The sequence below is a fragment of the Sorghum bicolor genome, chromosome 9, assembly GCF_000003195.3.
Source record: "Sorghum bicolor cultivar BTx623 chromosome 9, Sorghum_bicolor_NCBIv3, whole genome shotgun sequence".
Classification (NCBI taxonomy): Eukaryota; Viridiplantae; Streptophyta; class Magnoliopsida; order Poales; family Poaceae; genus Sorghum; species Sorghum bicolor.
This window is the reverse complement of record NC_012878.2, coordinates 57,486,856-57,511,391: the sequence shown is the minus strand read 5'-3', so window position 1 is coordinate 57,511,391 and position 24,536 is coordinate 57,486,856. Positions and strand designations below refer to the sequence as shown.

Below are 24,536 nucleotides of genomic sequence, written 5' to 3'. Positions count from 1 at the left end.
CCCGTAAGCTTCCGGGTAACTGATCACTTGCTGGAATAGGTGTCCCACCAGGCTATAAATTTCCACATGTTGGGTCAGGTGATCTCACTGCAGCTAGCAGAACACAAATCAACTAAAGCCGCCATGACCAGCTGACCATTGCCAGCATCAACATGAAGCTCGTTTTGCCTATCCTCCTCTCCCTGATATCAGAATTCAGCACTGTCATCAGTGGCAGCAACCCTCCACAGTTCGTCTACAACGGCTTCACCGGCAGCAACCTCACCGTAGACGGCTCGGCGAGGATCACGTCGGCCGGCCTCATCGAGCTGACCAACGACACGTCCAGGATCAAAGGCCATGCCTTGTATCCGTCTCCGCTTCGCTTCCGCCATTCTCCGGACAGCATGGTGCAGTCTTTCTCCCTCTCGTTCGTGTTCGGACTCCTCTCTTCCTTCTCTGACATCAGAGGCCATGGCCTTGCCTTCTTCATCGCCCCAACCGCCGATTTCACCGGCGCTTTCCCTATCCAGTTCATGGGACTTCTCAACTCAACTGACAACGGGAACTCAAGCAACCACATCTTTGCAGTTGAGCTTGACACTGTCCAGAACACTGAGTTTGGGGACATCGACAACAACCATGTCGGCGTCGACATCAACAGCCTCAGCTCTCTCAAGTCCAGCACGGCTGGGTTCCATGATGACAGCAATGGGAGGTTCACAAACCTGCAGCTCCGGGGAAGTGGTCCAATCCAAGCTTGGGTGGAGTACGATGGGAACACGACACGGATCCATGTGACAATAGCACCCCTTGGCATGCAAAAACCTGTGACGCCACTGCTCTCCTTAACCTATAACCTCTCAACAGTTGTAACAGAGGAAGCATACATTGGTTTCTCATCTGCAACAGGCTTAAGCACAGGGCATCATCACTGCGTGCTTGGCTGGAGTTTTGGCATGAATAGTCCAGCTCCAAGCATTGACTCTGCAAAGCTACCCAAACTGCCTTATCTTGGTCCAAGACCTCCATCTAGAATCATGGAGATCACTCTACCAATTGCATCTGCACTTTTTGTATTACTTACTGGAACTATAGTTGTTCTACTTGTGAGGAGACATTTTAGATATAAGGAGGTACATGAAGATTGGGAGGTCGAGTATGGCCCACACCGGTTCGCTTACAAGGATTTATATAACGCCACCAAAGGATTTAGTGCAAAGAACTTGATAGGGGTGGGTGGATTTGGTAGGGTGTACAAGGGAGTGCTTCCTACATCAAAATCAGAGGTTGCGGTAAAGCGGGTACCATATAACTCAATGCAGGGTACAAAGCAGTTCGTTGCTGAAGTTGTAAGCATGGGGCACCTCCAACACAACAATGTTGTGACATTATTTGGGTATTGTAGGCGAAAAGGTGAACTCCTTCTGGTGTATGACTATATGGTAAATGGAAGTCTTGACAAATACTTGTATGGTAAAGAGGGCAGGGCCATCCTTGATTGGGGACAGAGGTTTAGGATCATCAAAGGAATTGCAGCCGGGTTGCTCTACCTCCATGAGGAATGGGACAAGGTTATAATACATCGCGATGTCAAGCCAAGCAATGTTCTTCTTGACCAAGAGATGAAAGCACAACTGGGAGATTTTGGCCTCGCGAGGTTATATGATCATGGCACTGATCCACAGACCACACATGTTGTTGGCACAATAGGATACCTAGCTCCAGAGCTAGTGCATAGAGGCAAGGCAACCACTCTTACTGATGTATTTGCCTTTGGAGTTTTTATTCTTGAGGTTACTTGTGGGAAAAAGCCAGTGACTGAAGACACCCAAGGCCACCAGCTCATGTTGGTCGATTGGGTGATTCAGAATTGGCATGAAGATAAACTCCTTGATTCAGTGGATATCAGACTCCAAGGTAACTATGATGTCGCTGAGGTGTGCCTTGCATTGAAGTTAGGATTGTTGTGCTCTCACCCATTTCCGGATGCAAGGCCTTACATGCGGCAAGTCTTGCAGTATCTTGATGGTGACGTGCCACTACCAGAGCTACTGCCAACACACTTTAGCTTCCATATGTTGACCTTAGTGCAGGAAGGACAAGTCGACTCGTCCACAATGTCATCATACCCGTCACCGAGGATGATGGACTTTGGTTCAATATCCATCTCTCTAGATGGAAGATAATGAAGTGCCTTGCTTATTACTCCCTCCATTTCAAATTGTAAGTCGTTTGACTTTTTTTACTCCAAGTTTGACCACTCGTCTTATTCAAAAAATTTGTGCAAATATAGTCAAATTTTAAGTCATTCTTGAAGAACTTTTATTAATAAACCAATACACAACAAAAAAAAAGTGATATTTTATACAAAACTTTGAATAAGACGAGTGATCAAACTTGATATTAAAAAAGTCAAACAACTTACAATTTGGGATGAATTGAGTAGTTCACTATATCTCATTTAAGGCTTTACAAGAAGTGAGCCTAACTCAACTGGTTGGATGGGAGGTCTAGTCATGCACCCAACCACTCAGGTTTAAGACTTAAGTCCTCTCTTGGACTGAATTGGGTGCCTATTTCTCTTTTTAATTAATGAAAAAACCACCTAGTTCCTCCTAGGTTGGATCTCGATTTTCTTTTTATTTAAGACTTTACCATGCAACTGTACCTGGACAAATATATTCAGTGACCTAAGGATGTACAACCAACATACTCCCGGTAAAGCATATTAGTAGAAGAGGGTTGTACTGAAAAATATGTTGTTCTACATAGAGTTGCAAGGACAATCCTATTGCTATTCAAATTCAATGCTTCATATTAAATCTCTTTGAGATAGATATGCTTATTGGCTATGGATGTACATGAATAAATTATTACCTACATGTGTAGGACAAGTCACGAAAGATCAATGACATGAAAGAATACGGGCTCAATTAAATTATGATGGAAATATTTTAAAATGTTTATTTAGGACGCTAATACTTACAACCCTCACTACTACAAACCAGCAATCAAGGACTTCCAACCCTCACTACTACAAACGATGGGCCGGGTTATGTGGTTGCTCAAATAAATACATTATAAAAAACATGTTTCATGATGAATCTGAAGATGACGACACGTTCCAACATGGGCCTTGTTTAGTTCCTTGCCGAAATATTTTCACGACACTATAGCATTTTTGTTTGTTTGTGATAATTATTGTTCAATCATGGACTAACTAGGCTCAAAAGATTCGTCTTGTAAATTTCGACCAAACTGTGTAATTAGTTTTTATTTTCGTTTATATTTAATACTCCATGCATGTGTCTAAAGATTCGATGTGACCGAGAATCTTGAAAAGTTTTTGGATTTTGGGTGGAAGTAAACAAGGCCATGGTCAATCTGAAGATGACGAACTCGACCATTGCATGGTATTAGACCTATTATTGGACCACGTTGGCCTAACAAAAATATTTATACAATAGTTGGAGAAGCGATGAGAAACGATTAGTGTGTCTATGGTCGGTGGACCCAGAACACGAAAAGCGATGAGAGACAATGGGTGTGTCTATGGTCGTTGGGCCATATACGTCACATCGCCTCCAAAATTATAGGAATTAGGACCCTAAATAGAGGAGTGGTAATTCTTTTTTTAGTTCTTTTTTAAATAAAGGATAAAAGGGTAAATTTATAATTGTAAAAATAATATTTTGAGTTACGTAGTTAGGATACATATGATTACAAGATGCATGTTATTTAACTAGTTATCTGTAGACCGGCATATAGGAACATGCTTTTGCTCTTTGCATGCATAAGCTGAAATTACATATTCATGGCCGATGGCAAACAAGTGAACCATTATAGGCGAGAGCTTCAACCTTGATTTCAGGTGGCAACCCCCCCTCCCCCCCCCCCACACACAAACAAGCACCACTCGACGAGAGGGGGGCGCGGGGGGGGGGGGGGGAGCTACAGGCCCATATATTGACTGCAATATATTGCACCTTGGTTTTTGCTAGCATTTTTATCATAGCCATTAGCTAAATGTGTAATAATGAATGGCTTACTACATGCATGCCTCATGGAATAAATCTCTTCAGAACTAAATATTCAGAAACATGAACTTGAACAAGTAAATGTTGAGCTATGCACGATTTGCTGCTTTTTGTGATTTCATTGAAGCTTTGTTGTCACCCTTACAACTGATGGTTTGCGAGGGATAGGGCAGGGCGCTTGCTGTGACGCCATGAGGGCATAGCGCCGGGAGGAGGGAGGAGTGATGAGGTCCCCACGATGAGCGTGGGTGATGGCAGACCGACAACGGCTATGGCGCACGATGGCGAAGCTGAGGGGGCCGGCGGCTAGTGGAAGGGAGTGAACAGGGCGGAGACGGCCGATTTGCTGAGGGCGATGACGAGTCACTTCCATGTCGGGCTGTCGAGGGTAGGGGAGAGGGCAGCGGCAGGATAGGGTTGGGGTTTGAAAGAACCTACAATGATGTTATTATCCTTCCACGAACTAAATCAAGAAAAAAATGATATTTAGCGAAGGCGATGGAAAGCGATTGAAAGTGATTCCAACTGGAAGTGAACGCTGTAGTGCTGTGGTGTGCTAGAAAGTGACAAGCGGAGAAATAGACGATTGGCTACGATTCGACTAGAATGCACACAAGAAAATATAAAATAAAACTTAGTTTCTATATGTGGCGTATTCCTTGTACAAACTACTCTTAAAAATTATGGGTTCCTAAGAAACTAGAAATGATATATGGTCAAGGCTTTCTTGATTCCTAGATGCATCCTAGTACTCCCTCTGTCCTAAAACAAGCGTCCTTCTAATACTAAAATTTTGTCACATAATAAGTGCACCTTTATGTCATGGACCACCTAGCACTAGTAGGTTTTCTAATTTTTCTATTTTTGAAGTATAATTATTATATGCTACTACCAATTCCAATATGTGTATGTATGTAATTTTGTACGCAAAGTCTAACACGTGACAGTCACGTTGGAGCCCGACAGCATGACCCCGTGCCTGCTCCTGACGATCCTACACCCATGGCGACCTCCTCCCTCCCTCCCTCCCCTCTGGCAGCGACGGCACGACGAGGTAGGCCTCCTCTTCCTCCTGGATCTGTCCGCGTCGAAGATGAAGAAGATGGTGGTGTCAGGGTACTCTGATAGGCTATAGAAGGGGCCAACTTGGGGGAGGCAGGTTGACCAAGCAGTGGGGAAGGAGGTCGGGGCCAAGTCGGGGCAGGGGCACCAGGCTGGAGCTTGGAACTTGGTGTCGCCGATGAGCATGCCATGGCGGAGCTCCAATGAGAGAGAGGAAGGGAAGAAGGTGGCCACCATGGGTACTAGGGTTCACCGAAGCGCCAGAGAACCCTAGAGCCCACGGCGGGGTGGTGGCCGGCGACGGGTGTAGGGTCCAGGACGACAGCGAGGAAGGGGCGGAGAAGGAGAGACACGGGGAGGGAGAAGGGGGCGTGGGAGGAGGTCGAGGTAGACAACATGGTCACGTGTTAACCTTCTTCAATTTTATATTAGCGTTGATCCCTCCAACATATGTTGGAAATATACTTGTTTTGACACAGAGCTACTCGTATGATGACTCAATGGAATATCCCATTCTTATCAAGTTCAGTAGGACTGAATTTCGTCACTCACCATTTGTTTCAGTAGTCTCCTGGTATGTTTAACTAGCAAAATTAAGAGCAAAGCCGAAAAAATATAAAGTCGAGCAGTCCCGGAGAAAGATTAGTCAAGCCGATAGGCAAGACCGAGCAGTCCCGAAGAAAGATTAGTCAAGCCGATAGGCAAGACCGCAACAGCAAGAGAGACAGATGTAGCACGGTAAAATGACGTTCATCGACATATATAAATTAAAAAAAATACAACTACGTAATCAAACATGGATGTCACCCTAACCCACGAGAGAGGATCACTCCTTGACTTTGAGGGCCTGCTCGGCTGCTCCCCCCTACTTTCTTTATTTTTATTTACATATCATATTGGCTTTGTTTTAACTTTTAAGTTATACTCCCTCCATCCCAAATTATATAACATTTGACTTTTTTAACCTCAAGTTTGACCACTCGTCCTATTCAAAAAATTTATACAAACATAATCAAATTTAAGTTACTCTTGAAGAAATTTTATTATTAAACCAAGTCGTGACAAAAGAAGTGATATTTTGCATAAATTATTAAATAAGATGAGTGGTTAAACTTGGTATTAGAAAAGTCAAACATCTTATAATTTGGGATGAATTGAGTACAATTATATCTTTGATCATCAATTTTTTAGAAAAAAATAAGTTTGTGATATAAGATTTATAGTTTTAGATTTATTATTATGAGAAATACTTTTATAATCTATAATCCATATACTGTAAAACTATAAACATTTTAAAAGTGGATGATCAAAAATAGTATTTTTTTAATAAATCAGACAGAAAAGTTACCAAGATACAATAAAACAACAACAACCAAACGATGAAACTAAGGAACCACCACAACAACTAAAAAACTAATTAATGTGATGTGTAAAAAACGAGGGAGTATATATATCACGAAGCTTGCTTTAATTACTTGCCACATTTCCCACGGCTCATGCGCCCATACCGTTCAAGACGATTGATTACTGAGCACGAGATAGTTGCCACATTCCCTACGTCTTCTTTTCCTTGTGGAGTTCATGTGGACACCTTTCTCCACCTGGTGATAATTTTCGTTGACTAAACCATGACTTAGGCATAGGGAAAGGGCAATGCCTATATTAATCTATACTCCCTACCTTAGAGGAAAGAGAAACTCAGAAAAGGAGAAGGTAGAAAAGAGTGTTTACTAATGATAGTTCTAGATGACATGACGAAAATATTAGTAGTAGTTATCAGCTAGCTAGTCATGCTCTTACGCCAAACAAAGCACTGCAATTAATTAAATATACTACACATCAGGACAACTATCAGTACGAAAAGCTACACAACCACACTGACGTTTCAAAGTCGGTCTTGATTAAATCCTGCCCTCTCGCTGCAAACAAATTACAGGCCACAGAGCAGAGTGACTACACAAACACAACACAACCACCACCTCCGAGCGTCCATGAAAGCCACCATTTCTTGCATCTCTTGGACTTGGAGATCATCATACAGTTGCAGCAGGCATGCCTAGCATGGTACATATATCCTTCCTTCTGTTCTCCCTGGCACTGATCCTTGTATCTTCCATCACTGTCGTCACTGGTCAGGATCAGTTCGTCTTCTCGGGCTTCTCCAGGAGCAACCTCAACCTCGACGGAGCGGCCACTGTTACACCAGACGGCGTCCTTGAGCTCACAAATCGCACGGTCACCATTAAAGGCCATGCATTCTATCCAACTCCATGGCGGTTCCGCAGGTCCCCCGGTGAGGTTGTGCAGTCTTTCTCAGTTGCTTTTGTCTTTGGCATGGTTCCTATCTACCCTGGTATATGCACCGATGGCATGGCTTTCTTGATCTCTCCGACCAAGGATCTGTCAGGTGCACAGACCTCACAATACTTGGGTCTCCTCAACAAAACAAGTGATCGCAATTCAAGTAACCACATATTTGCAGTCGAGCTTGATACTAGCCAAAACACCGAGTTCAACGATATCGATGACAACCACATCGGCATCGACATCAATAGCCTCACCTCATTTCAGTCCCACTCAGCTGGCTTCTTCGATGACAGCAAGGATGGTATGTTCAGTAACTTGTCCCTTATTAGTAGTAGAGAGATGCAAGTGTGGGTGGACTACAGTGCAGAGGCCACACAGATCAATGTGACCATGGCTCCCCTCAAGGTAACCAAACCATCCAGACCTCTACTTTCAGCTACCTACAACCTTTCCACAGTGTTGGAAGACCCATCCTACATTGGTTTCTCTGCATCAACTGGTCCAATTTATTCACTGTATTGTGTGCTCGGCTGGAGCTTCAGCTTGGGCATCAATAGTTCAGCTCCCCAGATCGATATCGCCAAGTTGCCAAAGCTACCTCAGGTTGGCCCGAAACCTCAGTCCAAGGTGCTCAAGATCACCCTACCAATAGCCACAGCCATATTCATCCTCATTATCGGAACAACGATAATTCTATTTGTGCGTAGGCAAATGAAGTTTGCTGAGATAAAAGAAGACTGGGAAGATGAGTTTGGACCACATCGGTTTTCGTACAAGGATTTGTTCCATGCTACAGATGGCTTCAAGAACAATAATCTACTTGGCCTAGGAGGATTTGGGAAGGTGTATAAAGGTGTGCTTCCTGTCTCCAAATTAGAGATTGCTGTTAAGAGGGTGTCACATGACTCAAAGCAAGGAATGAAGGAGTTTATTGCTGAGATTGTCAGTATTGGCCGTCTCCGTCATCGCAACCTTGTCCAGCTACTTGGTTATTGCAGAAGAAAAGGTGAACTCCTATTGGTATATGACTATATGGCAAATGGAAGTCTTGATAAGTATTTACATTGTGAGGAGGATAAGCCCACTCTGAATTGGTCCCAAAGGTTTCAAATCATCAAAGATGTTGCATTTGGCCTATTCTATCTCCATGAGAGGTGTGAGAAAGTTGTAATCCACCGAGACATCAAAGCAAGCAATGTGCTACTTGATTGTGAGATGAATGGACGTCTAGGTGACTTTGGTCTTGCAAGGTTGTATGATCATGGTAGCGACCCACAAACAACACATGTAGTTGGTACCATGGGATATCTAGCCCCAGAACTGGCACGCACTGGTAAGGCGACACCTATGACAGATGTGTATGCATTTGGTATTTTCATCCTTGAGGTAACCTGTGGGCAAAGACCTATCAGTAGTCATGCAGAGGATAGTTCGCAGATCCTTATTGATTGGGTAGTCGAGCATTGGCACAAAGGTTCACTTACATACACACTTGACCATAGGTTACAAGGCAACTGCAACGCAGATGAGGTAGATCTGGCGTTAACTCTAGGATTGTTGTGTGCACATCCAGTTTGCAATGCAAGGCCGAGTATGAGGCAAGTCACACAATACCTTAACGGAGAGATGCCACTCCCAGAAATAATGCCCAGAAACTTGAGTTATAGCGTGTTGGGCCTGATGCAAAATGAAGGTTTTGACCAGTATATATCCACAGTTGGCAGCAGTGGCATCACCTCCAGCTTCTTGAGTGGAAGGTGATGATAGATGGATAGCAGCCCCAGGGGATAGATCATCTGGTAATTAGTATGCCTAAACTACTAGTGTATCAACATGTGGTCTTACACAGTTTGACATTTTTTAAGTCTTACTCCGTATGTATTAAAAGTTGAAGAGGTGATTTCTTTGTAAAATTTGAATTTCACAATGGTGAAAAAAACTTTAAATGGATTTTGTTGTCTGTTTATGGGGCAGGTAAACCACAATTTAAGGAGGCTTTTCTCAACACAAACAGAGATATATGTAGTGTATCAATAAATATTCCACCTCAAAATCTAATGGGTTAATTACTTCTTTATACGTATCACAACAGAAGCAAAACTTCAAATGATTTTCATTGATTTTCTCATCAGAACACAAAAGACGGCTTACACAGCCATTATGGCCAGAAAAAAAAAGGAAAACAAACTTTTTTTCGCCACTAGGATTGGTCCATTGCTTATTCACATCTTTCTGTGAACGTGAATCTATTCTGCGGTCCTGCTTTCCGCCGCCGGCGGCCGCTCTGCTTCAGCGCCTCCTCTTCTCCTACCACAGACTCTCTTCTGGCATTTGTTTGGTAAACACTAAGGCTTGTTTGGATGTAGTAGGATTCGCATCAATCCACATGTGTTGGAGTGGAACTTGAACTAAATTCCACCCCAATCCACTCCAACACATGTGGATTGAGGTGAATCCGACAACATCCAAACAAAGCCTAAACATAATTAATGTCTGACTCAGCCACGAGAGTCATGTTCCCGTCCTCTCTTACCCTCATTTATTTGACCTCTTTCTTTCCTGAACAAGAATCCTGATACACACCGGCTCTCTATGCTGCCACCGGCAGGCGTTGGCGGCATGAGAAAAATCCCACGCGTGCTAAGGCGTTTAGTTCAATTCAAAAACTAAGATTTTTCATCACATCGAATCTTACGATACATACATAGAACATTAAATATAAATAAAAATAAAAACTAATTACACAGTTTACCTATAAATTACGAGATAAATCTTTTAAACCTAGTTACATTACATAATGTTTGTCAAATAAAAATGAAAGTGTTATAGTATCAAATTTTTTTAAAAAAATTAAATCTAAACAAGACGTTATGAACTCAAGAGACTATTTGGCAAGGGCACCATCGCCAAGGTGCACCATGCGTGCAATATTACCACCGAAGAGGAGGTGGCCATCAAGATCATGGACAAGTATTATCCAAGCTGAGTGTTGTGCAACGACAGATAATGCGCGAGATTGATATCATACGCCAAGTGCGCCATCCCCACGTCGTGCGCATCCATGAGGTCATGGGCACCAGGAAGAGCATCTTCGTCGTCGTGGAGTTTGTCGGCAGCAGCTCCCTCGATGCCCACCTTGTCCACCGCACCGGCCGTGGCATCTGCAAGGCCTTGGCCCGCCGCGTCTTTCAGCAACTTGTGTCCATGCTCGACTACTGCCACTCGCTCGGGTGTATCACCGCGACATCAAGCCCAACAACATCCGTCTATTCAATGAGGGCAACATAAAGGTCGCCAATTTTGGGCTCTTGGCCCACGACGACACGACATAGCGGGTGGCTCTACTCCACATCATTTGTAGGACGCCCATGGTCATCGCGGCCGAGGTGTTCGTGAGCTGTGGCTACGATGGCGCCAAGGCCGACGTCTAGGTCTGCAGCATCACCCTCCTCGCACTCGTGGCGCTACCCATTCAATCACAAGGACATCAACTTGTACCACATGATCCATGTGACTACCACTACTCGCCATGGTTCAGTACCGGCTTGGTCGTCCTCATCTGCCGCATCCTCTGCCCCACGTCGTATCGCCATACCATAGATAAAGGAGAATCATTGGTTGAAAAAGGACTTCAAGGAGATCCCACAGAGCCTCAGCGAGCCTGAACTGCATGACTTTGACTCCGATTTTGATGACGATTCGATGGTGTCATCTACGTCATTAGGAGGATCCAATTTCTCCAATGGCGTGCCCCATGCATACCTCGGATCAGCACCGTCGCTGACCACGCTCGAGAGTACCGGTAGCACCGTCTAAACCCAGCTGCACTTGCACATACGCTGCCCCAAGAGTCTGAACACGTTCGACGTCATCGCTTCCTCGTCGAGCCTAGACTTATCTAGGTTGTTCTAGGAGCCAAGCGAGGAGATGTGGTTCGTGTCCGCCGCGCCCGTGTCCAAGATCATCTCCAAGATGGAGGAAATTGATAGATTTAAAGGACCTCTAGCAGTAGACAACAGTCGGGTAGAACTAACCTATACAGAATGAATATTGATCCTAGATCATAATTAAGCACAACTGAGATAGGGATAGAGCAAGAGAGAGAGGTTGTTAGGATTAGTGTTACCGTCGGCCATGGCGACGTCGGGGAGGCTAGACAACAGTCGGCTAGAACTAACATATACAGAATGAATATTGATCCTAGATTATGATTAAACACAACAGAGATAGGGATAGAGCGAGAGAGAGGTTGTTAGGGTTAGTGTTACCGTCAGCCATGGCGTCGTCGGGGAGGCAGTGGCAGCGGTGCAGAGCTTCCCATCACTTGTTGTGTCTCTCTGAGATCAGATTAGGGTAGAGATAGGTGGGTGGCGGCTGCAATAGTGAACCTTGTGAAGAGTGCATGTGGCCCCCACCTCTTCCTTATATACTCACAGCGTGACAGGCCCCTCCAACCCTTTAATTGGGTTGGGCTCCCCCAATCAAGAAGCTGATCAAGGTTCCTAACGGGCCGTTGGGTCCAATAGAAGGAGAGATCAATTCTAACATAAATCGCTAGGCATGTCAGCTTCACGGCGTGCACCAAGGAGTACCAGGTGAGCATCGAAGAAACCAGGAACGCGAACCAGTGCGTGCTCTAGATCTTCAAACTCACGCCTGAGCTCGTCATGAGGAAGGTTTGCAAGAAGGCTGGCGACACCTGCAGTTCTGCAACAATGAGCTCAAGCCCGTGGCTATGTCAACGGACTGCGGAGGACAAGGCCGAGTGCATGGCCTCCATCTCTAGATTTGACGGTAGTATCTTTAATTTTATTTTAACAGTTCTATATTAGGAGCCTCCACCTTTTGTGTGCTTTACAAACAGGCCAGACACGGAATGCAGTAAAGAAAATTTGTACTCTGATTATTGTACAAAATTTTTAGCTGCTTAGAAATACTACCTGCAAGTTTCATGTATATTGAACATCCTGTAATAATATGAAAAATGCCTATTTGTACCTGCTAGCTAGCCATACATTTTTTGTTTTTTTTTTCCTTGGTTCATTGGTGAAGAATGTTTCAAAGACACGGAATGCGTAGCTTTTCATTAGAACTTGAGGTTCTTACTGCCTTCTCTAATTGAATGTTTGTTGGGCAAGAACTATTTTTATCTATTTATTGACTTATTGATGTACTAGTAAACATAAACGTGCGGCACACACGTGTCTAAAAAATTCTTTGAAATAAAAAAGTGTTATATAAATACTTTTCTATTAGTAAATTTCTATATGATACTTTTTCTTGAATTTATATCCAAACTTACAAATTATGTTCAAAGGAAACCTTATTTATTTTAATAGAGGATGACATCAACACAATACGAGGACCGCCCGAAAATTACATTGATAAATGGCCGTTCCCCTTCAATGCAATCATTGACGTGTTTTAATTAATACGGTTTCTATATTCCTCCCGGTGATTTGAGGGGGTATGTTTTAACTAATACGGTTTGTCAATCGATTACTGACAGAGTGAAATCCCAAACAGGGTTTGAGACTTTGAGTAACATGGTCACATCCTGTAGGGTGTAGCTGTGGACCGCCTGCTTCAGTGAGTTTTTGCTGGCCTGGTTGATATTCTGTCATGGACCATCTTCCTTTTTGGGCCGATCACAAACATGGTTTGGGCCACATGACATGATCACACCTTTTCTGTAACTGAAGAATCTGCTGATAGCTTCTGATTGATGAGGAGAAAAGAAACAGTCTGTCCAGGCCATGTCACCCTTTTCGGCTTTTCCCCTGGCCTCCTGGCCTCCTCCACATCGCGTCGGAGAATCCGTCGTGAGACTTCGTTTGCTCCCACGAACGACGAATCCAAGAAAGGAACCAGATCGCTTGCTTGGCACCAGCTGCAAGGAGTAATGACCAGTTGCATAGTGGCGTCAGGAATCGTTTGCCTTCGCCAAGTGCTCTCCAGACCGCTGCCGGGCGCCATGGCCGCCTAGCTAAATTCCAAGCGTAGCCACTAGTACACGCACTGACGGACGACACGGGGTAGAATTCGGGTTACTGTACTGCTGTCCTTGAAGCTCCGCTCCGCACTTATTTCCTGCTGTTTGCTCGTCTTCCTCCATCTCCATGGGCAGAAACAGCACATCAAGGATCCCATCCCAGGTTAATGGCTGCTTGCAACTTGAAAGCATGGGTGAGAGTGAGACCCGGCATCTCCTCGCCTAGCACTAGCAGCTGTCCCTGTAATGCTATTTTGTAGTAATAATCCAGTGAGATTATCTAAAAGAATAATATTCTGCTGAGATGTTAACGTCAATCCATCAACTAACTGGTACAGGCCTGCAGCTACGGGCTGGTTAGTTGGTGATCCGTTTGGGAGGAAACAACTGAGAGTGAAAACCATCAGATAATCTAGTCGGCGCATAAAGCTAAACACGGTTAAGAACAAAATACCTGACGTGATGCCGACGGTGACACAAGGTCGATCAAATTGGCCTTTCAGAAACACAACAGACAAAACATAAGGGTACGGTGTCGACATTTCTCCTAAGAGAAGTAAGTACGTAATAGGAAAATAAGCAGTGCATTTTGTCAAAGTGAATAGTCAGCAAGCCAGTGACACGTACTAGGTCGCAATTGCATATTTGACCTTCATGCATGCTCCCTGAATACTCTGTCAAAACATGCATTTGATTTTTTTTTTTGTTTGTTTAATTGATTGTTCATGTCTTCGAGTTGCGTGATTTGAAGAAGATGAGCTTGTTTAACGATCTGTCTAATCAGACAAGATAAAACTTCCGATCCTCATCCTCTCCCATTAGGGAAAAAACAGGAGAAGATATCGTAGAAACCGGAGTAGGTGAGCCTTTTTTTATCCGGATCACCTGAATCGTTGGTCCATCTTGTTGAAGATTCAACGAATTCACGAACCAGCATGCTTAACGGATCGCTTTCTACCTCACACGAACGCTGATTTGCCGTGTGCTTATAGAAGGTTTCGGTGAGACGTCCGTTTCGGCATCGATTCCCAAGCAACTTCCGCAATTCGCCAATTGGATCCCGTCATCCCAAGGGGAAAAAAACAGATTTGCAAATTAAGCGTGAGAGCCCAATTCTCTAATGATTTGACAGCACAGTGCGTTTGCAGAGTATGGTACAGTATCACAAATTCTAGCTTCTGACGTGTGCAGGCTTCTCAGATGTTTGAAACTTGAATCTGAAGCTTGTGCGGGGTACAGCGACTTTACTACTAGTATATCACTAGAGATACTTCTCAGTTTTTATATATAAAAAAAATAGTAGAGCTAGGATTGACATAGAGAAGCTACTGATCGTTTGTTTAAGCAATCCTCTATTGCTGTTGTTAAAGTCTCCATTTGGAGGTTAAGTGAATACATGTGAACAAACTGAAGGAGATCGATCTCCTCTTTCCAATCATGCCATTTGTAAGAAAAATATTTGAGAGGATGATGAGGAACAGCTCATGTTACAAGGCACAAGTAGTTGCATCTCAGGGAAGGTTGTTTACTTTATCTCACAAGATGAGGTGCCATTATATTGCAAGATCGATGAGGCATGGCATTGTCTCCGATAAGAAAGCCTCGACGACCTTTTGAGCACATGCGTGGATGCCTGATGCCGGTGGCTAGCCGGGCAATTCCAGGATCACCATAGTATAACCAACAAACTTTCCAACACCAAACTTGCAAATAATGCAGCGCAGATCCGGAGACCTTTTCCTAGTTTATTATAAGACGCAACATTAAACATAGCTTCTTTTAGAAAAAGGTTCTCCGGATTAAAAAATTAAGGAAAATATTAATGAATCATATAACTCCAAAACCGAAATTACTGATCGACTTACAGTATTGGCCGTTACATGAAGATACAATAACATCACAAATCTAGTTAGCTTATAATTAGTCATTAAAAAGGATTTAATTGTGTAGATTTACTAAAACTGTTTTTTTTTATTGGAAATGGATTAAGATAATATTCTTTGTCCCTAAGAAAATGCATGTTATTGTACTTTTGTCTTAAGTTAAATTATCTTAAGTTTGATCAAATTAATAGAAAATAAATATAAATATTTATGATACCAAATATGAAAAATGTATTCCATATAATTACAATTATGTTTACTTAATATAGTAAGTACTGTGTTTTATAAACTTGATCGAACTTAAAATTATTTGACTGAGGACAACATTACATTCCTTATTGAGAAGGAGGTAGATCACGGGCATGACAGTATATCTAAGGAATTACGGTACTATCTGTATTTCATATATTTTCTCTACTAGTCATACTATGTATCTAAACATAGTGTATATCTAGAAAATCCAAAATATTTTATAATTTGAAATGGAGAGAGTACAAATAATACAATCCAAATGTGCATTTTTCATTTTATTTTTTCCGAAAGTCTTCGCGGTATAAATTTCATCTATGTCACAATTCGCTCTTTTTTAAAGAAAAAAGAAGAAGGCACCGAGTATATCACACTGCAGCGTAACCACCACTGGTCCCAAACTGACGTGACAGATCATTTGAAATGCAAGATCGACCAACGTTTTTAAGGATGAGCTTGCATGATTAAGACTACTGGATGGCGATCTGACGAACATGCTCCAAAACGCTTCACTAGCGGTGTCTTCCTGTTACGATTAATATGGGCCTGTTTAGATTGGAGATGAAAATTTTTTGATGTCACATCGGATATGTCGGAAGGATGTCGGGAGAGATTTTTAGAAACTAATAAAAAAACAAATTACATAGCTCGTCAGGAAACTGCAAGACAAATCTATTAAGCATAATTAATCTGTCATTAGCACATGTGGATTACTGTAGCACTTAAGGCTAATCATGGAGTAACTAGGCTTAAAAGATTCGTCTCGTGATTTTCAACCAAACTGTGTAATTAGTTTATTTTTTTTTATCTACATTTAATGTTCTATGCATGTGTCGAAAGATTCGATGTGATGGATGAAAAATTTTTGGGTGGGGAACTAAACAGGGCCTAAGGTAGCTGATGTGCCACCGGCCGTATGATTAACCTCTCACATTCACAGATCAGTTTCCAGCTAGCAGAAGACTGAAGAGCAGTGCAGCGGACACAGACCGTACGTCCCATACAACCGGCCGGTAGTCGTGCTGTGCTATCACTAATCCTGCCACTACAGCTATCTTTATTGTTATCTTATCTGACCTTTGCATTAATACGTATTACCGTACTCACAACTATAAACTATTCCAAGTTCTTCCTACTCCTCCTCTCTGATCCAGCCTAGCTTACCTGACAATCAAACGAAAGCGATGGTGCATCCAAGTTGTTCGATCATGGCCTTGTTTACTTTCAAAAAATTTTGCAAAATAGAAATAGTAGCACTTTCGTTTGTATTTGACAAATTTTGTCTAATTATGGACTAACTAGGCTTAAAAGATTTGTCTCGTCAATTCCAGCCAAACTGTGCAATTAGTTTTTATTTTCATTTATATTTAATACTCCATGCATACGTCTAAAGATTCGATATGACGGTAAATCTGAAAAATTTTACAAAATTTTTAGGAAGACCTATATTTGGCTGTCATGGCTTGAACCGAAGAAAGTAAACACAGCTGTGACCGTGCATGGACATGACCGAGGACGACGAAGCAAGCAAGCAAGCAAAGAGAAGAGAAGACGCAACCGATTATTTCACTTCAGTTTCTCGTGCAGCCGCCGATGGTGTCGTCATCTGTGACGGAATCGTCCTGCGTGACCGAACGCTGCCTGCGGCTGCTGTCCAGTTTCAAGGTGGAAGCAGTAGCTTGGCTAGAGAATTCCGCCACGTTCGATCGGCGCCACAACTCTGGTCACCGCCGGCCTGTGAACTATCACGTGCTACTACTACGTACTCCACTCTCGTACCCCGGCCTGCGTCTTGTGCCTGTGCCGCAGTGGTAGTAGCAGTAGAAAACCTGCAAACTTTTCCTTGCACGCGCAGCTCGTGAGTACTCGCGCGAGCAGCTCCATATTCCAGTAAAGTTGAGCAACGGGCTCGCTCGATATGGGCTCGTGCTAGGCACAGCCCGATAGGACACGGGTCCGTATGACCCGCATGCCATCGGGCTGGGCCTTCACAAGCCATCGTGTCTGTCTAACGCCTTAGGCATGGCACATGAGCCGATTTTCGGGCCAAGCCGGCCCGAAAAGCACGAGGCCCAATAGTTCTTCGGATTGGTCCATGTCCTGCTATATAAAAAACATCAAATTTAATAGAGAATTCAACAACGCATAAGTAAATCACATTTAAGTCACAAACATTGATACTTCACAAATCACATAACAATATACTTAGATCATATTTCATATGCTAAAAGTCACGAGTTTCACAAGTCATAAAACTTGATACTTTAAGTTTCACAAGTTTTCTAATACTGGACTGACACCGTGCCTGTTGTTAAAAGCGAGTCGGGTTGTGCCGCCCGGCGGGCCGAGGAGTCGGCCCAGGCACGACCCGCTACGTGTGCTTCGGGCTGATACGGATACAATTAAGATCAAGCCGTGTTTTGGACCGTGCTTTTAACCCGCGACGAGATTGTTTACAACAATAGTACAAGATAGTCAACGGCTGGCTGCTCCACATGAGCGGGTGGCCTGGCCGTCTCTTGTCTCTACAGTATTCATACTTAACACTAGCAGAATTTACATTTATCTATCAAATTTAACAATTATGCAATAGTGTATTTTTTTTAAAAAAAAATCAGCTAATAATATTTTCGGCCAAGCAAACAGGTTTAGTCAGGTCGGTCACTGAGAGGCGGCGGAGTCAGATTTGCCTTTTGCATTCTTCTAGATTTTAGAGGCCTTATTTCAAAAAAGAAAAAAAAAAGAAAGAGATTCAGGAGGCAGACGTGGCCGGTTTAGACCGGACGGACGCCGGGCGCCGGACGGGACGGCAGAGCGCGCGCGTAATTCTCCGGTACGTGCGGGAGCGGTGGGCGCCCGGCCGTGCAGTGCCGTGGTTTCCTGCTGCCGGTGCCAGGTCTCCCGGCCCCTACCAAATCCACATAGCCTGTCCATGAACCGGGCCAAACTTTTTCAGCTCCGAGTGCGAAACCTCCAAACCGCAGACGCCGGCCGTCCGCGGGCGGCCTGGCCGGAACAGAACGGGACGGAACGATCCTCCCAGTCCCAGTCCTGTCCACTTCGAACCGGACGTGCCGGGCTAGCTGGCCGCGACGACGACTGTTGTGTTCTGGTATGTGCATGAGAACCAGCAGTTTCTCTCGCGCCCTCGATCATCATGGTCCCTGCTGTTATCTGAAAATGATCGGATCCTCCATCAGCCACGAGAGATGGAGAGAATGATAGAACGCGACTGACTGACAGCAACCCGGGATGGAAACCGACAGAATAAATCCCCTTTTTTTTTCTCTCTCTCTCGAAATCATAAAAGATGTATGCATCATTTATGTCCGGGCACGTCCGTTCTTGTATTCTAGAGATGGCTTTTCTATTTGTTTTTCTGGTATCCCGTTTCCATATTGTTTTCAACCTATATGCGGGATAATAATGCCTAACGGAAACATGTCCTTGTATTAATCATCAATTATACGCCGTGTTAACACACATGTGAATGTACATTCAAAGGAACACACACACACACATGTGAATGTTATTCCCGATCACTTAATACGTGTATTACGCGACTTCATACATGCATATACTTAGTTGAGATAGAAATGGTTAGGGAGTGGCTAAACTCTAGTGCTCTTTTTATTTTTCCTTCTTGTGGTTGTGTTTTTTTTTCCTCTGCTGTGTTTGTGTTTGGTTTCGGTGGGCTCTTGGTTAGCTTTGGCTGACCACAGCTGGCGTTGTTCGCCTTGTTGCCTCTCTTGCTTTTTGTTTAATGAAATACGTGCCTTGCACGATCTCAAAATAAAAAGTTGAGATAGAGTGGGGAAAAAAAATCTCCCCAACCATTTCTTTTCATTTCTCATTCCTGACAGTGCATGTTCCCCATCATTATTGTTTTTGTTTTTGATATACAAACAGCCGACGTAAAAAAAAGGCGTACCTAATTGCCGGCGCAAACAGGCAGTCCAACCAACGGCGAGACACGTGGCGCACGTGGGGGCGCGCGGGGCGGCCGGGCGGCGGCCTGAACGAACCGGTGGGAGGAGAGAAGGAACCAAACGGATGTTCGCGGAAAGCCATGGCACACGGGACGCGACGCGACGGCGACGCACCTTCGCCGCCCCCGGTCGACCAAGCAAAACAATTCGGGCCTCGTTTCTCCTCCGCCCGGCGCCCGGCGGGGCGGCGGTCCGGTTGTCGCCACTCGCCGTGATCCCCGTGGCGCTCCCGGCAGCGTCCAGCGGCCAGGGACCCGACCAACAGCCCAGGGGGACGCCGGACCCGGCGGGGGGTCCCGTCCGCGGTCCATTCGTCCTCGCTCGCCCTCGTTGTCGTCGCGCGCCGTCACCGTCACTTTGGCGGCACCCGCTCCCACGTTTCGCTGGCTGGACCGGGACCGCCCCCCCGCCAGCCCCCCGATCCCACACCCACCCACGCACGCCTCGCGGTCGCCGCGACAGAACAACACCAGCACAGACAGGTGGGCAGAAAGCCAGAAACCCTCCTGGTCCGGGGCCCGCGTGCCAGCGTCACTCACCGAGACGTGGACCCCGGCGGCTCTGCCTCTGCGGTCCGTACGGAGCCCAGCGGAGGCGGCGGCGGCGGACCGGCCGTGAACTGGTGACTGGTGGCCTGGACGCCGGGTGGGTGTGCGGCTGTGCCTCGTGCTGACCGGCGGGCGGGCGGGCACGCACGCACGAGCACGAGGGCCAGGCTGGGCGCGGAACCGGATGCCGGACTCCCTGTCTCTGACCCTGAGTCGAGAATCTTTTTCGCTTTCCTTGCAGGGCCGGCCCAGGCTTTCTTTTCCGGTCGCGTCCCGATGAAACAACGGATTTCTGTTTGGCAACCCGTCCCTGTCTCCCGCTTTTCCGAGCATGCACAGGTAAGGTAAAAAGCTTTTGCGAGTGCTCCTTGTACCTTTTCTTCGTTTTCGGAAGTGAGAATGAGAATTGGCTACAAACGGATTGGTGTTGGTGGTGTAAAAAAAGTTTTACCTAGTGGGCTCCGACAAAAGTAGTTAGTGAACAAATTCGTTTTCCCGTGGGAGATTCACTCTCCCATTTAATAAGCTAGCATAACATCATCAGTGAAAATGATGAGCGTGGCATAGGAGACGAAGCACGTATGGCTGCCAATGCATTGAAAACAAAGTGAAACTAAGAGCCCCTTTGTACCTAAAGTTAAGTTCTTGGATTGGGTAGAAAAAAAACCGAGTGATGAAAAGGCTCAAATTACATGACAGCTTTCACCTAAATTAAGTCATGCAGCTACTTTTTTTATCTTTCTTATGCTATCTTTGGCCTCGCAAACGGCCTCTTCATTCGTACAGTACGCTCCTCACAAGATTCTTGTACAAATTGCCAGTTAAACTAGAGTTGCTTTTGCAAAATTCTACGACGGTCTGCGAAGCTACCAAATACGGAGTATGTAACATGACACATGAGCGCATGTGTGGAATCTGGGGCAAATCAACATGCGGGTGCGTTAGAGATAGCCTAACATGACATAATGAATTGGTTATGCCAGGTTGGCGTGAACTATCCAGTCAATACCCTACTAGAACCCTTCCTTTACATTTTCTTGTTTTTCTCACATCTCGTGCAGTAACAACTAAGTCCTCCGCGCACTATCTAATAGGAAACTGAGATTACAATGACGAAGTTGAGGTTGTCTAGGTCCCGCTCCCCCCCTCTCTCCCTTGTAACTTCCAAAATGGGTTGGCAAGGTAAGGCACGAAGTAACAACCTAGTGAGCTTAGCAGAAGAGCTATGTGTGAAGACAAGCAAGATAACCTACCAATAGAGATTTTGAGCAACCAATGATCCATTAGGCTGGAACCATACACTTTGTGATTTGATAATTCAATAGTATTGTTTTTTTTAGAAAATGTCATCATTCTAATGACTATATGTAGTTTATGTTTTTTAAAAAAATCAAATCGTCATTCGAATAGGATAGAACACATCAGTTGAGGATGCAAAATCTTTCTCACCACTCCAAGCTGAAATAAATATTTTTTGGAAGATTGTAAGTTGAAATATTTTACGGCCTTACTTTGTCACAAAATTTGTAAAGATGTCCATAGAAGTTCACTCACCTTGGAGTGAAAAATCCAGGATTATCGGAGGGTGCCTCTGCAAAATCCCAAGAAGAAACGGAGCACAAGAGCCAAAACCCCCTCCTCGTCGCGCACCCCTTGGCATTATTTATCCCCTCTCCCTCTCCCTCTCCGCAACAACCCGTCCCCGCTTCCGTCCTACGCCGCCGCCGCCGGATTCGCTCCCGTCTCCGGCGGCCACGCCCATTCCCCGCACCCCCACCTTGCGTCCTCCGCCAGCTCCTCCCGGCCGCCGCGCAACTATCTCCACCCCACGATTACAGCGACCACGAGACCAGCAACGCCTCCTTCCACCAACGGGAAGGATCCATTCAGCCAGTCCACGCACACCGCGTCTTTGACTCGCACTCCGCTTCCAGATCTAGGCGGACGGGCCGAGGAACGATGAACGGAGGCGCCGCCCCACCGTCGGCGGCGAGCGCGGCCGCGGCCGCCGCGACGCCGCCTCACCGGCGGCTGCCGGACTTCCTCCAGAGCGTGAACCTCAAGTACGTCAAGCTGGGGTACCACTACCTCATCACCCACCTGCTGACGCTGATGCTGCTTCCGCTGATGGCCGTGATCCTCCTCGAGGCCGGGCGCACCGACCCCGACGACTTGCGGCAGCTGTGGCTCCACCTCCAGTACAACCTCGTGTCCGTGCTCGTCCTCTCCGCCGTGCTCGTGTTCGGCGCCACCGTGTACGTGCTCACCCGCCCCCGCCCCGTCTACCTGGTCGACTTCGCCTGCTACAAGCCGCCCGCACACCTCCAGGTGCGGTTCGAGGAGTTCATGCGCCACTCCAAGCTGTGCGGCTTCTCCGAGGACGCGCTGGAGTTCCAGCGCAAGATCCTGGAGCGTTCCGGGCTCAGCGAGGAGACGTACGTCCCCGAGGCCATGCACGCGATCCCGCCGCAGCCCACGATGGCCAACGCCCGCGCCGAGGCCGAGACCGTCATGTTCGGCGCGCTCGACAACCTCTTCAAGTCCACCGGCGTCAAGCCCAAGGACGTCGGGGTGCTGGTGGTGAACTGCAGCCTCTTCAACCCCACGCCGTCGCTGTCGGCCATGATCGTGAACAAGTACAAGCTCCGCGGGAACATCCGCAGCTTCAACCTCGGCGGCATGGGTTGCAGCGCCGGCGTGATCGCCGTGGACCTGGCCCGCGACATGCTGCAGGTGCACCGCGGCACCTACGCCGTGGTGGTGAGCACGGAGAACATCACCCAGAACTGGTACTTCGGGAACCGCAAGTCGATGCTGATCCCGAACTGCCTGTTCCGCGTGGGCGGCTCGGCGGTGCTGCTGTCGAACCGCGGCGCGGACCGGCGGCGCGCCAAGTACTCGCTGAGGCACGTGGTGCGCACGCACAAGGGCGCGGACGACAAGGCTTTCAACTGCGTGTACCAGGAGCAGGACGGCGAGGGCAAGACCGGCGTGTCGCTGTCCAAGGACCTGATGGCCATCGCGGGCGGCGCGCTCAAGACTAACATCACGACGCTGGGCCCGCTGGTGCTGCCCTTCAGCGAGCAGCTGCTCTTCTTCGCGACGCTGGTGGCGAAGAAGCTGCTGAGCGCCAAGATGAAGCCCTACATCCCGGACTTCAAGCTGGCGTTCGAGCACTTCTGCATCCACGCGGGCGGGCGCGCGGTGATCGACGAGCTGGAGAAGAACCTGCAGCTGAGCCCCGCCCACGTGGAGGCGTCCCGGATGACGCTCCACCGGTTCGGCAACACCTCCAGCAGCTCCATCTGGTACGAGCTCGCCTACATGGAGGCCAAAGGCCGCGTCCGCCGCGGCCACCGCATCTGGCAGATCGCCTTCGGCAGCGGGTTCAAGTGCAACAGCGCCGTGTGGCACGCCCTGCGCAACGTCAAGCCGTCGCCCGACAACCCCTGGGAGGACTGCATTGACCGCTACCCGGTGGAGCTCGTCGACGGCTTCCCCACGCACAAGCCGCAGCAATAGTCCCTAGAAGTATCAGCTCTCTCCTGTATCCCAACCCGCCTCCCCTCCTCTCCTCTCCACACATCCATCCATCCATGGACACAGAAATCTTAGCCTCAAATCCTCATCTGGCTCATCTAGCTGGCTACTAGTGACATATACACCGGGCGAGGGCGGGTCTGCTTTCCCTGGACATGAATGATTGCATTGGAAGAATCTCTAGGCTTTCCCTGCACAGGTCTGCTCTGCTCTGTTCAGTTCTGTAACCAAGTGTTCGGCAGCATTCGGTCTTTGGTGTGTACTTCATGGATCATTCGGTCCGAGAGTCCGAGCGAGAGCATGGTCCCCCTCCCCCAGCTTGTGGCTGCACCTGAACCTGAACCTGAGGGTAAGTTTTGAGTAGTGCTGATGATTGTTATATGAACATTTGTCTGTTCAACCATTGCTGCCAGCAGCCGATTGTCATTTACCGGCACTCTGTAGTGGTCCAGGCTCTAGATTACAGGGGAAGGGCCGCTCCTTCCTTTCATTTCTACCAAAAAGGTCATGTTGATGACGAGGAAGGAGTGTCTTGTGTGTGCCGATTGACGGATCGATCGAGTCTCTGTTTGTCGTGTTCAATTGGAAATCTTGCCCTTGCTCTTATTTACTATGCCCTATGTATATCACTGGCAGGCTTTGATTGATGAGCTGATTTATGATTTATGCATTATACTCCCTCCATCCCAAATTGTAAGTCATTCTAAGAATCTTGGAGAGTCAAACTTTTCTAAGTTTGACCAAATTTATATTATAAAATAATAATAATTATGGTACTAACTAAGTATCATTAGATTCTTTCTTAATTATATTTTCATAGTATATTCACTTTACGTTACAAATCTTAGTATTTTTTTCTATAATTTTGGTTAAACGTGAAAATGCTTTAACTCTCTAAAATTTTTGGAATGACTTACAATTTGGGATGGAGGGAGTAGCTGTTTTTT

The 24,536-nt window shown here is 46.1% G+C and overlaps 2 protein-coding genes across 2 annotated transcripts; both read left to right on the top strand.

The window, feature by feature from the left end:
* LOC8074614 (L-type lectin-domain containing receptor kinase IV.2) lies at positions 93–9,338 on the top strand. Its single transcript, XM_002441492.2, has 4 exons — positions 93–2,074; positions 3,021–3,034; positions 3,579–3,604; positions 7,497–9,338. The coding sequence occupies exons 1-4, from the start codon at positions 153–155 to the stop codon at positions 9,147–9,149; spliced, it is 3,615 nt and encodes a 1,204-aa protein (XP_002441537.2). The 5' UTR covers positions 93–152; the 3' UTR covers positions 9,150–9,338.
* LOC8074611 (3-ketoacyl-CoA synthase 4) lies at positions 21,702–24,253 on the top strand. The gene has a single exon (XM_002441489.2). The coding sequence runs from the start codon at positions 22,009–22,011 to the stop codon at positions 23,569–23,571; it is 1,563 nt and encodes a 520-aa protein (XP_002441534.1). The 5' UTR covers positions 21,702–22,008; the 3' UTR covers positions 23,572–24,253.